This window comes from Mytilus galloprovincialis, chromosome 14 (genome assembly GCF_965363235.1).
Source record: "Mytilus galloprovincialis chromosome 14, xbMytGall1.hap1.1, whole genome shotgun sequence".
Classification (NCBI taxonomy): domain Eukaryota; kingdom Metazoa; phylum Mollusca; class Bivalvia; order Mytilida; family Mytilidae; genus Mytilus; species Mytilus galloprovincialis.
Genome location: NC_134851.1, coordinates 14,154,649 through 14,173,089, shown reverse-complemented (window position 1 = coordinate 14,173,089; position 18,441 = coordinate 14,154,649). Strand labels below are relative to the sequence as shown.

Below are 18,441 nucleotides of genomic sequence, written 5' to 3'. Positions count from 1 at the left end.
ACATATTGCGTTGACTAATTACAGCTTTAGCTAATATAGGTGTGATCATTATTACAATATCAGATAATACTTTTTACCACCAACCTGGTTTTATCCTCGCTCAATTTATAACCTTTAGATATGAAGTCCGCTGCTTTACCCGACCCTTCTATTACTAAAACAGGAATATTCTTTCTGACAGACTCCAATGCTATTTCAAATGTTTTTGGTCCACCTTCTACAATCAACAGTATCACCGGAATCTGCATATGTGCTACACGAATGACAAGAAATAGATTGAGTAATGCAGGGAAAATAGACAAAACAAAGACCTAAAACGAAGTTTGTGTTCTGTTTAAGCCAATTGCATTCATAGCTTCCAGTGTATTAATGATGTGTAAACTTTGATTATAAATGGTGCATTTCAAATTGTAGTGTGTATCAAACATAGGAATACAATTTATTTCAACAGATCAACACATAGCTAATAATCTCTGAGCCAAAATGGTCAATGTTTATCATTTCTTGAGCCAATCGCAGAATAGTTCAATACTATACAATCATACCTTAAAATACGTTGTCATACACTTTTCAGAATTTTTTACCTTCATATTTTTGTACATGATAAATCAAATATATCACACTAAGTGTCTTTGAAAATATGATTCACTTAAGGATGTACTAAGGTGAGTTTAGGTGATAATTAATAAATTAATAATTTAAAATTGATACTTTAATCTGGTAGAGCATTCTTTAAAGATAAAAATAAGCTAAAAATATCGATAGGTCATGGACCTCCTTTTCGAGATATTTGAGATTTAGAATATGGCGGGAAAAGGCTGACTCAGACTTTTAACTTATATTTCAGTGGTATTATTTGGGTCTCGAAACAAAAGAAAGAAAATCAAGAATCTTTTGAAATTTTGACCTTTCATGTGCTATTAAGTCTTAAATAAAAAAATAATCAGGTGTTATGGGGCAAAACATTTTACTTTGAATTGTATGAAAAAACACCAAGGATTCCGAACATTTGACACGCATTCCAAAACCTCACCAAAGTACATCCTTAACTACGTTCGAATCAAACTCTAAAAATCACTATAAAAGCTAATGCGAATAACAGTTCAATCAATGCCTAACGGACTAGTAAATTCTAGATGTATGAATTGTCCTTTACAAATGGTTATGCATTAGATAATATAAACGCAAAGAACATGGTTTTCTTTATTTCTTCAAAATGTAAGCGTAATATAAATACAACAGATACTACCTTTATTATAATCTATTTGATACCTTTATTGCTTTTGTCAAGATTTCATTCTATTAGTATATCACAACTTTTTACGTAAAATTTAAAACAGATTAAAATCAGCAGTACAAGATGCATCATTTAAAGTCAAGAACAATTTACTCGTGACAAAACTCAAAAGAATAAACGAAATCCTGGAAGATTATGGAACATCTGTTACCAATCACCAATTTACACGTCATTCGTATTCGAATCGTATTAACTAATTCGAATTAGTTTTATTCTCATACGAAACGTTTTAAGTTCAAACGTAAGTTCTAATTTGAATTGCAATGCGCGTCAAATTCGCTTTACTGTCCGAACGACGTTTACTTTTAAATCGTATTAATAAAAACGCATTTCTATTGCGAATTTGATAATGTGATATAGCCGATTTAAATCAATTTGAATTAAAAACGAAGAGTGCGTGAACGCGATTAGCGAATTCGATTCAAATTCTATTTGCAAGAAATGTACGTGTAAACGAGGCATTAAACTTAAAGTATTGTTCTTACTTGCAAGATAACATCTAAGGTCTGTTCTTAGCTTCAATACCTTTTCCTCGCTGCCATCGACCATTATTAAGTGTGTATGGTTTGGTTCTAAATCCTTCCCATTGCAGGTTTGGTAATAACCTTTAACAACCTGAAAACACAATCACAATAACTTTATGAGCCACGTTAAATATGTTAAATAGGGATAAAAAAGGAAAACTAAATGGAAAAAAATCCATTTAACACGGATGAAAAATAAAATAAAAGTCGACTGATTGTGTGGAAAGGTGTATAATACTCGTATTGTTAGCAGTCTCCAAATTGGGATATTCTCCAAAAAAATTGGCGTTACCGGTGGAAAAAAAATATTATTCCAAAGACAAAATTAGGAACAACAAAACACTACATTTATACATCATATAGAAAAAAAGATTCCGACTTAGGTATGGTTTCAGAGGAATTGCGGATTAATGAATTCGGTCTCTTCTCCCAGTAGTATAAAGAATCGATTTCTCCTTTTCGATGAACTTTTTACGCATTTTGAGGATTTATTCCCGAAACAACGGTTGCAGGGGCAGAGGAACATCTTAATACTTCAAAAATTATAAAACTTAATTGATACCGCGTCATCCCTATAGTGTCTCCAATTATCGCAATTGAAAAATTAGATGGCGTACAAATGGACAAATAATTTTGACGAAGTAAATTATTTACTGTATACTCTTACCTTGCCCCATTCGGAAAATCCAAAAGCCGGAATATGATCTTTGTTTTCATGTTTATCCCTGTATTCCTGAATTGCTTCTCCTACAGAAGTTGTAATTCCTGTGTTCGTTGCTCCAGTAATGAGCCAGAGACCTAAAAGATATACACCAAACAGTATAACAATATTGCAGCAAATAAAATACTGTAAATTCAGAAATTATTGTGTGGTTTTATTATTGCGATCTTAGGAGACTGAACAAAATGCTGGTTTAATTATTGCGATAAAATCTGTATATTGATATTTTAACAGATGTCAGAAATTATTATAAATTAAGAAATGTATCTCCCTCATGCAAAGCTCTGATTCCTTTCACGGATTTGGCTATACTTTTTGGACCTTTTGGATTAGAGCTCTTCATCTTTTATATAAGCTTTGGATTTCAAATATTTTGGCCACGAGCATCACTGAAGACAAATGTATTGTCGAAATGCGCATCTGGTGCAAGAAAATTGGTACCGTTAATTTTATTTAACAGATGTCAGAATACGCTACCTTGTTGCATGAATAAAAACCTTGCAATATTTCTGAATTTATTTTATTTTCCTATATTGCTCCGTGCCAAGGGTTAATTTACTGATTTGTTGACTACCTTTTAGATGTCTTGGCAACTGATAACTGGTCATATGAATTCTCTCTCTATATATATATATATATATAAAGTCTTTCTCTATTAGACAATCTAAATAGTGTAGTAGATCTGTTTGGCCACGAGGTTTGCATTAAATTTCCCACTTCCGATATTGTTTGAATCTTATTGAAGTGTTCTCTTTTTGATAATTTTTTAGGGATCGCTGAAAAATCTTTAAATGTGTATTTTTATGGTGATGACAGCTTTCAAAGCCCGTACGGCGTGATACCTTTGGAGAAGTTCAAATAAAAGAGAAACAAATGAACGTACTTCAAGATTTTTCAACAACAGGAAAAAGATCGATTAATTTATTGATTGTTTATTGCGTAGCGTTCAGTGATAAAATATGTACGTACATTTCTGGGAAAATATCTCGTGTCAGGCGAAAAAGAACCAAAAAACATACCGAACTTCAAGGTAAATTCGGTAAGGCCAAAACCCATAGAAACAGACACAACCAACACTTGACAAAATCAGCATACGGGCCTGTAAAACGACTGGCACCTTCCTTTTCACAAGCATTTGTTAAGAAATGGTGAGTTGAACCTTGTTTTACCGATAGCTTATCTCCAACTTGTATGATGATTGTCTGAAGTTACGTTATATTAACAAAAAGAGTGTGAGCCGCTTTGGTTCTTATAACGTGACTCTGTACATTAAAAGATCCCGCCAGTATGATATTGTTCTATTTTAAGTCATTGTGATATATTTCTATTATGAATTACAAAATACGTTGAACCACAAACGTCAAAATCATTCAATCGAGTAGTGGAATTAACTATTTGTGGATTCTTATAAATTCTTTACAACTTTCGGACTATTTTAAATCACGGTCTCTTTTTGAAATTTATTCTTACATACTTCTTACCCTGCATACTAACATTGCCTATGTGAAATTTTAAAATTGTGTGTATGTACATTGAACGACACATATATGTGACGTATAAAATTTTCTGACGTCAGACACGCGAATCAATGAATGTGTTTGTAGGTAGATGTTTTTGTGATCTGTTAAATTGTCCCTTTTAAATGAAGGCAACAGAAGAATACCGCTGTTCAAAACTCGTAAATCTATGGACAAAAAACAAAATTGGGGTAACAAACTAAAACTGGGGGAAACGCATTATATATAAGAGGAGATCAACGACACAACATTAAAATGTAACACACACAGAAACGGACTAAGCATTAGACGAAATCCGATGAGAATAACAAATATAACATCAAAACCAAATGCATGAATTTGGGATAGAAAAGTACCGTGACACGTCTAATAGTAATGTGAATTCACACTCAAATATAAGAGAAAACAAACGAAAAAATTGTAACACGATAATGACTTATGAACCTATATTTCGACTATTTTTATTTATTGTGTCCGTTTAGTTCACGCATCATTGTAAATATAACGGAATTTGATTAGAGTGTCATCAAAGTGAGAGGGTTAGCGCTATCAAACCAGGTTTAATCCACCATTTTCTACATTTGAAAATGCCTGTACCAAGTCAGGAATATGACAGCTCTTGTCCATTCGTTTTTTGTGTATTTTGTTATTTGATTTTGCATTTGTATATGGACTTTCCGATTTGATTTTCCTCTAAGTTCAGTAATTTTGTGAGTTTACTTTTTAAGTTCATTTGTCTAAAACAACAAAAAAGAGCGGGAGAGAGAGAGAGAGAGAGAGAGAGCGTAGGGATGCAACATTCTTTCTTACTTGTGGTGGTGATAAGATCCAGTAAGCCACTTTTCAATCGACTTGCAAGTGTTTCATTGTTTAAAAAATGTGCTGATCCTCCAGTAAGGGATAGAACTGCCTTTGGTGCTTTGTTAAAAGGAACCCATTTGCGCATCTCCTCATATAAAATCTTACAGTCAGTGTCAGCAGGCGCTATGATACACTGAAAAGGTATAGGACTACAAATGGACATATGAAAAATAACTGAAAGACTGATCTCGATCTTGGCGTGCTTGTAATTGTCTCTTGATTTTAAAAATTGTACTGATTATCAGTGTGTATAAGTTCTCTCAGACTGACGATTTCAAAGGTGTTTTTTTTTCAAATCAGCGTAAAGATATCTTATATTAGGACATGTTTACCTAATGTCAATCCTGTAATATTGGAAAAGAAACCAAACTCGTCTAAACATCAACCCAACAATGTTAGATCTGTAAATTTGCTTTCGCAAATTTTTGGTTCTTCCCTCGCCGAGATTCGTACCCATATATATATATATATATATATATTTGGTTTTATATCTATATGCATTTGGTCGGGTTGTTGTCTCTCTGACACATTCCCCATTTCCACTCTCAATTTTACAATTATCTACATTTATTTTTATTTTCACGTCGAAGCGATCAGTGGCGAATCAAGTATTTTCAAAAATGGCTTCCATTATCAAAACATTACACTAAATCTCGTATTTTCAGTCACATAAAGCGGGTTGTCCCTTCCAATCTTTTCCGTTTCAGACCCATTATCCAATCTGTCCACACGATTGCAGTAAACATAATCAGTATTCCTATAACAACCTACTATTTTACGGATATATTTGTTCGAGATATTATGTTTGGAAAGTTAATTCTAAATGGTATGACGGCATCTTGATTACCACTAAACAACATCGGAAGGTTAAATTAAGTTGCAGTTTCTATTTTTGTATAAAACGGTTCTGTACTAGAAATTCCAAAATAAAGCTACATGTTTTCACAAGTTGAAAGTACAGTTGAATTTCCTCTACTGGATTTCTATGCATAACATATTTGTTCTTTCAAAGTACAAATTTTAATATATTTTAAAAAACATACTGGAATTTTTATTTGCTCCTCGGTGTCTTCTGAATTCAATCTGATAATTCCATGTTTAAGGTTGTTCTGTGTCTCACCTCCACGCCTAACAAATTTTAAAAGAAAAGATATTTTCTTATTATTATATTGATTAGTATTTAAAACTATCAATTTACAACATAATATACTAAAAGCTAACAGCAATACTTAATTTAGAATCTTACAATATTTATCTTAAACGTAAAATAACAAAAATATCGAACTCTGACGAAAATTCAAAACGGAAAGTCCCTAATCAAATGGCAAAATCAAGAGCTCAAACACATTAAACGAATAGATAACAACTGTCACATTCCTAACTTAATACAGGCATTTTCTTATGTAGATGGTGGATTGAACCTTATTTTGCAGCTACCGAAACCTCAAACTTGTATGACAGTCGCATAAAATTTCATTGTATTGACACCAATGTGAGAAGAAAATAAACAGACTTTATAAGATGTATTTTTTTGGTCTAAATGTACGTATTTAAATAAGAGGTTAAAGCAGTCTGAACGCGAGAGGTAGAGAGTTGATATTTAGATACACGTGCATCTTTTACAATTATTGTGCACATTGAGTTATATTCGTTAACATTTTTTTTTTCTCTAAATTCAATTATTTATTTCCATAAAAATATCATGTAGGTTTAGTAGATATCGTGTAACATTGTTGAACATGTTGAACGTGTTTTATACATTTGTTCTTTTTGTACCCTATTATAAAGTGTTCATATAGTTGTTTTCTAACTGCAAAACAACTAAACAGGTTAAAGTTGACAATTTTACAAAGCATTATCTTCATATCATGATTCTGAAAATGGGTATGTTTAAAAACGAGATTTTTTTTCAGAATAAAAAATGGTTTTAAATGATTTGTGCATTGGATCTTATGTGTCAATACACTTGCATAATAGTTATCAAACGTACCACGATTATAATTTACTACGCCAGACGCGTGTTTCGTCTACATATGACTCATCAGTGACACTCATATATCAAAATATGTATAAAGCCAAACAAGTACAAAGTTGAAGAGCAATGAGGATCCAAAGTTCCAAAAAGTTATGCCAAGCGATAACTGAACGCCCTGCCATATCACAAACTTGTATAAAGCTTTTTAATTGACAATATAAGTAAGGTGACTTTTCTTACGTGTATTTATATTTTCTACTTATTTCCTTTGACTTTTCCTGAAAAAAAAAGCGAAAATTCAATATCACAAGCAGAAACAGTTTGAATTATAAAATAGTCTATTAAATTATTACATTGATTGTGTACGCAAAGGCATTTATTTATTATCTATTTTTTGCAGGCCTCCTCTTTAGATTTTATTGATATTTGTTTCCGGTTATGAGATGAAATGCATGAAATGACCATTCAGATTTAAGAAAAAAAGTTAAACCATTCGGATTTCTTGGAACTCTGCTTGTTACTCCTAGTCAATGGGGATTTTAAAAGAAATTATAAGGTTTAAATGCGTGTCTTACAAATGCTTAACTGGATTAACTTTCATGAGGAACGCTTAAAGTCGAATATTTTCGAAAGCCGTGCGAGCATAGGAACAGAAATAGTTGAACAGCTATATCACCAAATATGACAAATTTGTTTTAAAGATGGCCTTTTGTTTTTGTTTACTTTTTACCTGCCTCGCCGAAGGCTATAGCAGGTTTAATAACCGATCTGCTATTACTCGATGTATTTCACTTGAATGGGCGAAGTTTAACCGATTCGCTCACAATAAACCATCTATAGATATGTGTTTTAGGATAAACTCATCAATGAAGTCCAGTCATTGTTTTGTAAATTCCTTTGATGACAGTGAAAGGTGACTAGAAATCATTAATAATTATAACGACAATCATTCTTATCATACACATCTATACATAGACTGTCCAAATTAAAACATAAGCTCCGCCCGATCAGTTGAAATAACATTGGCAATACGTCCGTCATATTTACCTCCGGTTTTCTTTTTGTGTCATGTTGCTTTGAAGAATGGTTTAACCATCTGTCAATAATAACTTTGTTCTTTCTTGAGATGTGGCTCCTAGTATTTGTCTCAGTGTCCATCATTCAGAATATCTCATCTATTAATTTTAATATACAACTAATTAAACTAGAGGCTCTAAAGAGCCTGTGTCGCTCACCTTGGTCTATGTGAATATTAAACAAAGGAAGCAGATGGATTCATGACAAAATTGTGTTTTGGTGATGGTGATGTGTTTGTACATCTTACATTTTTATAAACAGTCTTGCTGCTTACAATTATCTCTATCGAAAATGAACTTGGCCCAGTTGCTTCAGTGGAAAATGATAATAAAAATTTACAAATTTTATGAAAATTGTTAAAAATTGACTATAAAGGACAATAACTCCTTAGGGGGTGACTTTACCATATCGGTTATGTTGACTTATTTGTAAATCTTACCTTGCTGAACATTATTGCTCTTTACAGGTTATCTCTATCTATAATAATATTCAAGGTAATAACCAAAAACAGCAAAATTTCCTTAAAATTATCGATTCAGGGGCAGCAACCCAACAACAGGTTGTCCAATTCATCTGAAAATTTCAGGACAGATAGATCTTGACCTGATGAACAATTATACCGCCGTCAGATTTGCTTTAAATGCTATAGTTTTTGAGTTATAAGCCAAAAACTGCATTTTACCCCTTTATTCTATTTTTAGCCGTGGCGGCCATCTTGGTTGGTTGTATGGGTCACCGGACACATTTTTAAACTAGATACCCCAAATAATGATTGTGGCCAAGTTTGGTTTAAATTGGCCCAGTAGTTTCAGAGGAGAAGATTTTTGTAAAAGTTAACGACGACGGACGACGGACGCCAAGTGATGTGAAAAGCTCATTTGGCCCTTCGAGCCAGGTGAGCTAAAAAGGAAAACGGTTAACTATGGATCAAGACTGAATTTTCGTGTTATTAGCTGCGATTTTAATTCCAGTATTCATCTGGGAAAGTAATCGGTATTAATGGGATGTTTGCCTCATATTTGTAAGCAATTTCAATCACCACATAATCCAGAGTCAACTGATTAAATTTTTTACATTGTTTAGACTGTTTAACATCTGTTATTCATATGAACACATCAACTGTCTAAACAGAACAGAAATTAACGTAGAGGAAACGTCTGAAAATAGACTGAAAAGCAGAACATGGATGATTAATTTATTGTTTTACTTTTCAGATCAAAATAACCGTTTCAAACTAAACCTAATTTGATAGTGATAAAGGGATTACCTAAAATGGATTATTAACTGTTTATGCACATTATAGAAATGGGTTTGATTTGGGGGAGGGTATCACAAATAATGCACTATGCTAGCTCCTTGTTGCCCTGTTTATCTTCCATAAAATATGCCAGAGAGACAGAAAACTCATAGATAAAAAATACTGACAACGCCATGGCTAAAATGAAAAAGACAAACAGACAGATAAAAGTACACATGACACAACATAGAAAACTAAAGACTAAGCAACACTAACCACACCAAAAACTGGGGGTAATCCCAGGTGCGCCAAAAGGGTAGGCAGATCGTGCTCTACATGTGCTACCCGTCGTGTTGCTCATGTTATTACAAACCGAGTAAATTGTCTGAGTTGGTAGGTCACATTCGTGAAAAGGGAAGGGGGTTATAGTTACGATGTAAGGAACATATCTGATATCCTCTGTGAAACGGTTAATCCATAACGGTCAACCAACTCGTCCAAATAAATTTACGAAGGAATGATTTCAATTTCACCATTTGGACCTTATAGCTTCCTTGTGAGCAGCAATCCTCTATCAAGGAAATCATGATAAGAAACACAAGCAGGGGAATATCGTATCAATTAGGAGATATATACTTCGTATGCAGGCGCTGCTGGATAATTTACATCCAAAGAAAAATTTCATTTATTTATAGGTAGTTTTTTTTTCTAACGAGATGTTTCACATATTAAACAATCGAATATAAAAGGGCCTTTATAATATAATCACACAATTGTTATTAAGCGAAGAAAATTGCTGTTAAAACACAGTCACTATACAGGTTTTTTTAAGAATATGAAAGATGTCTCTAACTTTTAGTTATTAATTTGAAGATTGACTTCCAACATAATTTTTGATTAAGGATATCCTTATACCTTTCGCAACATTTGCCAATATCTGTAAAAATTGCAGTCTGGTGCCATATTCAGGCATTTAAAGTTGGTCACAAACATACTCCAATGTTGTACATTGTAGCAATATTCTTCTAATGTCAAGGATCATGTTGAAGAAAAAAGTGAAATCACAAAAATACTGAACTCCGAGGAAATTCAAAACGGAAAGTCCATAATCAAATGGCAAAATCAATTGATAAAACACCTCAAACGAATGACTTGGTACAGGCAAAATCAAATGTAGAAAATGGTAGATTAAACCTTGTTTTATAGCGCTAAACATCTCACTAGTATGACAGTCGCATCAAATTCCATTATATTTACAACGATGTGTGAACAAAACAGATATAATAGGTAAAATTGTCAAAATAGGGGTACAGCAGTCTGGAAGAATATATCGCTACACTGCATATATATGTTGTAAAAAAAAATAAAAAAATGGAGAACACATTTGAATTAATGATATTGCAAATTTTAAGAAAACTAAGAGAGTCTTAGATAATCTATTTGTAATGAATTCTGGGGATATTGTTCTTTCCTCATTAGTGTCATAAACAAAATGATGTAAACTTGCGTGATAGTAATTTGTCTTTAAACAAGAGGCTCCCCAGAACCTAAATCGCTCACCTGTAATTTTTTGCTAAAATCTCATCAATGATTATTTATGCTTTTTAATATAATATATTAATGAGTGGCTTTTAAATTCCATTTAAATGTTTTTTGTATCTGTCCTATTTTCTACAATAGCAAAAGATAAATTGCATGTTTCTCCTACGTTCCATTTTAGCCATAGTGGTTATGTTTCTTGACGTACAAGGAAATCAAATACAAAATTTATACTAGATATTCTGAAACTCATTCAGCCCAAGTTTGGCTGAAATTGATTCAGCAGTTTCAATGGAGAAGATATTTTAAAACAAGAAAACAAGATGAACAAATTGTGAAAAATTACCTTTAAAGGGCAAAAACTTCATAAGGTGTCAATTGACAATTTTGGTCATTTCAACTTATTTACATATCTCACTTTGCTAAACATTTCTGCTGCTTACAGTTTATCTTTATCTATATTAATATAATAACCGAAAACTGCAAAATAACTCAACAATTTAGGGCAATAACCTACAAATCAGATACCCGATTTGGCTGATAATTTAAGGTAGACCTTGACCTAATGAATACTTTAACTAGTACTTGTCTGATTTTCTCTAAATGCTTTAGTTTTTGAGAGTTAAGTCCAAAACTGCATTTTACCCTATGTTCTATTTTTAGCAATGGCAACCATGTTTTCTGAGGAAACACAAAGTTTATTCGAGATACCCTAAGGATCATTCAGCTTAAGTTTGGTTAGAATTGGTTCAGTTGAAGATTTTTTAAAGTTAAAAAAACATGATGAAATTGTGTTGTGTAAAATTGTCATTAAGGGGCAATAACTCCTTAAGGATGTTTGCTTGTCATGTTTAAGATGTTTTGTCAGATTTTCGGAATCCTCTGGTATTATCCATTTGAATGCCTTAAAAAATTTGCCCGTTCTTTTTATAAATCTTTTGCATGCATAAGTCATTTGTAAAATTCTTGTACAATCTTATTCATTTTTTAATAGTTTTTGAGAACTTTAACTTGTCAATGATAAAGCTATGAAAAATCAAGAGAGAACATGTTCCCGCCAAACTTTCAATGGCCATATATATCTCGAAAGCAAGCTTAGCACATTGGCCTCTATAGATTTTCTGAAACAGAAAAATAAACACAAACTTTATTCTAGATATTCTAAGGACCATTCACTTAAGTTCGGTTTGAATTGGTTCAGTAGTTTCAGAGGAGATGTTTGAAATATTTTACACTGAACGGACGACGACGACGACGGACGCCAAGTGATGACAAAAGCTCACAGTTCGTTCGGAACGATGAGCCACAAAATTTATGATTCTAAAACTAAGAATTTCAATAGCAGTTTATGTAAAAATCATTGTGAAAACACTCATACACATTTTCATTTTTAAATGGGACACAAAATTGTACAAAATACAATGGAATCTTACCCTTGTCGCCATTTATGCATAGTTTCTGAGTAAACAGAGAAAGTAATTTACTATGAAATTTAAAATGCAAATGCAATCAATTTGATTGGCCGAGGAGTTGTAATAATATACTAATGAATTCTTATAGCCTTATGTTCATTTATGCTTCGTTACTTAATACACGGAAATGATATTTAATACGAAACTTCGAGTGGTAAATTCAATCAAGGTAATAAACATGCTGAATACGATCGCCTGGCGGAACCTGCATTTTCCGTAATTAGAATTGTGCACCTGTAAACACCTATTGGCATTGTGCAGATCTCTATTGTCGCTCGGTTATCCATATCAAATACAAGATCGTGTACAATTGTTAACTTAAGACAATAATAGGTATATTATAAATAAGATTTATTTGTAGTCGGCATTGTTTACAAAACAAAGACATAACTTATAAGCTTTAACCTTATAATTTAAAAAACTGCATTGAACTTGTAACCGAATTCAATTAAACTAATTAAGTTTAGTATTTATACACCATTTGAAAAACAGTTAAAAAGTCCGGAAAGTGAAACACAAAGAGCGATCAACTTTTATCTTTCCTTTGGAAAAAAGAAACACATACTGTAAATTTAGAAATTATTGTGTGCATTTATTTTTTGGTTTTTGTCATTTTACACAAAAATGCGATTTTAATTTTTGCGATATTGAGAAAAAATAGCGCTTAATTCATTTAAAAAAAATCAAAATTCGAGTTTCGCAATAATAAAAACATCGCAATAATTTCTGAATTTACAGTATATTATATATTAATAAAACAAGATGTGGTATGATTCCCAATGAGACAACACTCCACAAGAGACCAGATGACACAGAATTTAACAACTATAGGTCACCGTACGGCCTTCAACAATGAGCAAAGTCCATACCACATAGTCAGCTACAAAAGGCCCCGAAATGACAATGTAAAACAATTAAAACGAGAAAACTAACGGCCTAATTTGTGTACACAAAATGAACGAAAAACAAATATGTAACACATAAACAAATGACAACCACTGAATTACAGGCTCCTGACTTGGGCCAGGCACATACATACATAATGTGACGGGGTTAAACATGTTAGCGGTATCCCAACCCTCCCCCTAACCTGGGAAAGTGGTGTAAATAATTAGATAATAGTAAATAAGCTATTAGTCCAGAAACAAATACTGCTGCTTGTATTCCAGGTTTATGCGGAGGATTTCCACCAAGACAGTTTGAAACAGGCTTTGTCAACGTGGAATTCGGACAAGAGAAACACTAATGGATTGTGCATGCACTCATGATCGCTGGATTCGGACCCCATAGAGCATCAAAGGAGGCACTTGATGACGCATTCCCAAACAGCATACCTTTTGTTTTTTTTTTCTTTTTTTTCGAATAATCCTTTAGTGTAAATAAAAAAAACCTTTGTGAATGATTTTTTCCTCAGTTGAATTCTAATGAATTACGGGAGATATACCATTTGAAATACACAGTAAAAATCTGTAGATATAGGAAGATGTGGTATGAGTACCAATGAGACAACTCTCCATCCAAGTTACATTTATAAAGTTAAACCATTATAAGTCAATGTACGGTATTCAAAACGGAGCCTAGGCTCACACCAAACAGCAAGGTATAAATGGCCCCAACAATTACTAGTGTAAAACCATTCAAACGGAAAACCAACGGTCTAATCTATATAAAAACGAGACACGAGAAACTCTTTAGAACCACATAAACAGACGACAACCACTGTACATCAGATTCCTGACTTAGGACAGGTGCAAACAATTACAGCGGGATTAAACGTTTTAATGGTACCAAACCTTCTCCCTTTTCTGAAACAATAGTATAACATCACAACATAGAAAGACACACTATAAAATATCAATTGGAATGACTGAACTCAATATAAAAAACGTAGTTAAGCTATGCCTCGCAATGCTTAAAAACTTTACCTGTTGCACAGGTTTGTGTGTACTGCAAAACATGGCATCACTTAACACATATTTTTTGTCAAACGGTTGGAAAGGTCTTTAAAATACTCAACTATAACAAAATCGCGGTCAGAAAAAAAAACCCAACCATAAACAATTTTTCCTTCGGAACATGAATAGTCAACATCTTTTGATTTTACTACGTCTATTTCCGATTCAAAGTTTCATATTATTTAAAATACTGTGTCCTATACTAAAGAAATACTCACTACTTGTTACAATCGTCACTCATTTAATATCCCACTTGAACAGGACAAAATTTGATAGAACAATCAAATATAAAACTAAGTAACATGCTTGGGAACCTTTCCAATGAAATTCCATGAAAGATATACTTGATATTTCCTTGTTAACTGTGATCTAATACTAGTAATTTGGAATTGGTCTATTATAACCACACTTTGTAGATTTGTCCTCAACGAATTTAAATACAGTGAAACCTGTCTAAACCGAATCTTGCATAAACCGAAAACCTGTTCAAACCAAGCATGTTCATAAGTTCAGTCGTATCAAATTGTATGCGTCGTGAACCGAATTAAACCAAAAATCTGCGAAAACGGAACAAAATCTTAAGTCAGCCAAAATCAGTTAAATGGGACCATAGCAATTACTAAAACGGCGAGAATCAGCCTAACACTTTCACAGTTATAACTTATTTTTTCTTAAAGTGGTATATTTCAACTTCTTATTTCTTGATTATGAGCACCAAATAGTATTATTTGAAAAAAATTTCAGCAACTCACTTAAACCACGTTATTACGTGGTGTGAATTACGTTACTTGCTCTGCTCTAATCTTTCTACAGAAATAACCAATATGACAATCCGAGATAATCATAAATCGAGATATTAAAAACTTCAATCACATATAAGTTTTCGAAAAACATCGATCTTTGTAGACATTTTGCATTTCTAATTTTTTTCCCAGGTTTTTTCCGACATCATAATAAATTATCTTCTGATGTTTTTCTTGAAATTGAAATACATATTTTTGACGTTTGAATATATAATATTATAATCGCAATTGAATGCTAGAAATATTTTTCAAATCAATATAAGTATATATTTTATTCCATTTAAAAAAGAAATCTGTCCATAATTTCATTGCATTAACTGAAATATTCTGCATTGGAAAAGCATCAATCAGGTAACGTAATTCACACGAATACTAAAATGTTTTTAAATTGCAATGTTTGACAAAAATGAAGTATATATATATATATATATATGTGTGTGTAGCAATGTATTATGAAGTTTGATTCTTTGTTTTATGAATATATAATGAATGGTGGGTGTCTGGAATGTGTTCTGGTTTTACAGTATCATAAATGAATAAACAAATAGTATTCTAATTTGATTTAATCAACAAAATTCAAGAAACAAACTTTATATCAACAATCAAAATATGAAATTCATAACGTATAAGATAGAATTTGAAAATTTAAACCATTTAACATATATATTATCTATATTATACGACAAATGCACAGAAACAATATTCGTGAGTCAGTGGTAACGTAATTCACTCAAATTCATTTAGACAAAATAGTAACAAATTCAGCAAAAACGCCAAATATCTCAATGTATTTAGGGATAAATTTGATAAATGGTCGATATTACACTTAATTTAGCATTCATAAATGAACAGATAATCATCAACATTCACTTTTTGTGAATTACGTTACCACAATTTAATAAATAAAGCACATGGAATGTTTGTTTTTATAGTAGACTTTCTATTTTTCTTACATCATCCGGTAATAATTTGTACATCCTGACAGGTTTTCTGCCTACTGGAGCCGGGTTTTTGACCTGACAAACGATGTCTGTCTCTGTAACCCACAGTTCTTCAGGTCTTGTTGGCCACTTCATGGTGTGGAATACAGGATTGCTCTTGGTTATAAATGCCAATTGATATTCATTATCATTGTTATCAAAATCAAGCACCTTACAAATGTACCAAACATTGTCATATACACTCGCCACAAACGTGTCCTTTTGGTAGCTCTGCTCAAACACTATTGGCGGTTGTGCTTGTAATGACTCTCCTCCTTCTACATGTCGCTCTACTTCTTCTTCCTGTGGTTCATTTGCTTGTAATTCAATCTCATTGGTTTCAGTCCCAGGTGCATTTCTTTTTTGTTTTCCCTCCAGAGAAACAGATCGCCAGTCGTCACAAGCAGGATGAAAGCGTCCGTCACTAAAACAAAGTAGACAGAAACATGAGGTGTTTCTTATGCTTATTCAATTTCTTGTAATAGGAACAACAGCATGTAGTTCCATGGTGCCTTTCACTGCAACGGCATTCCATTCTTTCATTTCGTTGTTTGCGCTCTGACATTTGGATTTAGGAACGAAAATGTAAGTTATGTTACTTGTTTCTACGTTACAAGAAGTGTGAATTACGTTTTCTAGATAAATGAATATGAACCATCACCTTACAGAACTTTCAGTGCTTTGAGTTTTAATAGTGTGTTTTTGCATTTTCCCGAAGCACAAATTTCGTCTGCTACAGTTTCCGGTTTTGAGTTATGAATAAAGGAAATATTTTTGCACCAAACACAAGGTTAAAAGAAAGATTTAGTTTTGCCATGGTAACGAAGTTCACATCACGTATTTCACATTTTATGATGGAACAAGATTTTTTTCATGAATAATTGCCTTGAACAATGTCAACCATACATATTTTTTATTAGGATTATGGTATTGTTTAAATACTGGGTTAGTTTTATGTCTTGTGAATACCTTATTATGAAATATTGACGTAACGTAGTTCACATTCTTAAATAAATAAAGAAAAAATGTTCAAATAAGTTTGTTTATATATAGACACATATCTATATTACACATTACATGATACACCTGTTTTTAAAAGGGTATATGGCTATTATGTCGTTCTTTTAAGACAAATGTTCTCGGCGATATTTGATGGTAGACATGAATTCTTCATGTCCGTAACGTAGTTCACATAAAATGACTGGACATTCGATAAAAAACTATTTTTGATGGAATTTTAACTTATACACGTACCTTGCTATTTTTATCTGATTTTGTAACTGTAGAAAGGTAAACAGCGCGCAAATTGTACCGTTATCGATCATACTTTGCTTCGTAACATGCAATGTCCTTTTTTGCAACCGCTTTTGGACACAGCGTTTTGAGTTGGCCTTCAAACTTCAAAATATCATAACTTTTTAGTCTGTCATCAGAATATCACATAATTTGAGGACTTTTTTCTATTTTTTTTATTTTATAAGAATACACACCGTTGTTAGACCAACTAGTTTGTTATTTGATCTAAAGCATCAACGATATGCGCTGGACTCGTTTATGTGGTATTGGTTCCATTTAACTGATTTTGGCTGAAGTGTCGAAGAGATTCGGTTTTAAAAGGTTTCACTGTATATCAAGATTATTCAATGCACACTTGATCAATACTATTATTGTCCGTGTTCTATTCCACTTCATTGTTACATAAATGATTGTATTTACACGGTTGTTGACGTGACACTTTAAATTTAGCAAAACAATTATGTGTTAATTAGTTTTGATCGAAAGACAATAATTATCATCAATATGATCTTCAACACCTTTTTCTCAGTAAAAAGGGTATAAAATTTCTTAGGAAATCATTTTTAAAATATTGATCTAAACAAGTAATCCAGAATGTCCAAATTGGCATCTGTTTTAAGTGAATTTATATCAAATTTAAATCACGAACAAGATCAAAACCGAAAATTACACATATTAGGAATTAAATAAATTTTGAGTTAATACTGTCTTCTGATTGGTCAAAGTATTACTTTTATTTTCAATGTTGTCAATTTTTATGGCGACACGCCCAATCTGACGTTGTGTATTCATACGCCAACATGTGTGTACGTTGTTATTGTTAATATAAATAATATAAAAAGTTCCAAGAGCCTTATTTTTTGATAGAAATTAATCTATAATGAATGGCAATTATTTGTTTTGAATTTATTGAACCATAAAATTAATTTTTAACTCTTAGCTTTGCGGATTATTCAATGTGAAAAATATTTAATGGTTCAATAAATTCAAACTAAATAATAGCAATTCATTGAGTGATATCCACTCCTAAACTTGTATCTGATCGCATTTCCCGATTCTTAACGGACCGAGGATTAATTATGTTGTGGTTATGCATGTATGAATATCGTAATACTTCACACAGGACGTTCTGAAAACGTCTGAAATACTTGACACAGGACGTTCTGAAAACGTATGAAATACTTCAC

At 32.3% G+C, this 18,441-nt stretch overlaps 1 protein-coding gene across 2 annotated transcripts in view; it reads right to left on the bottom strand.

Moving 5' to 3' along the window:
* LOC143058411 (transient receptor potential cation channel subfamily M member-like 2) overlaps nucleotides 1-14,548 on the bottom strand; it is a 38,594-nt gene extending 24,046 nt beyond the window's left edge. Inside the window, exons 1-8 of one of the 2 annotated variants that reach the window (XM_076231905.1) lie at nucleotides 14,394-14,548; nucleotides 7,943-8,070; nucleotides 7,136-7,173; nucleotides 5,964-6,048; nucleotides 4,870-5,053; nucleotides 2,489-2,619; nucleotides 1,783-1,912; nucleotides 85-253 (exon numbers count right to left, since the gene is read on the bottom strand). In XM_076231905.1, coding sequence (XP_076088020.1) covers nucleotides 85-253; nucleotides 1,783-1,912; nucleotides 2,489-2,619; nucleotides 4,870-5,053; nucleotides 5,964-6,048; nucleotides 7,136-7,173; nucleotides 7,943-8,056 — 851 coding nt within the window. In that variant the 5' untranslated portion in view covers nucleotides 8,057-8,070; nucleotides 14,394-14,548. Of the gene's footprint in view, nucleotides 1-84; nucleotides 254-1,782; nucleotides 1,913-2,488; nucleotides 2,620-4,869; nucleotides 5,054-5,963; nucleotides 6,049-7,135; nucleotides 7,174-7,942; nucleotides 8,091-14,393 lie in introns of both variants that reach the window. The other variant, XM_076231906.1, reaches the window with a different exon arrangement.
* Between the last annotated feature and the right edge of the window lie 3,893 nt (nucleotides 14,549-18,441).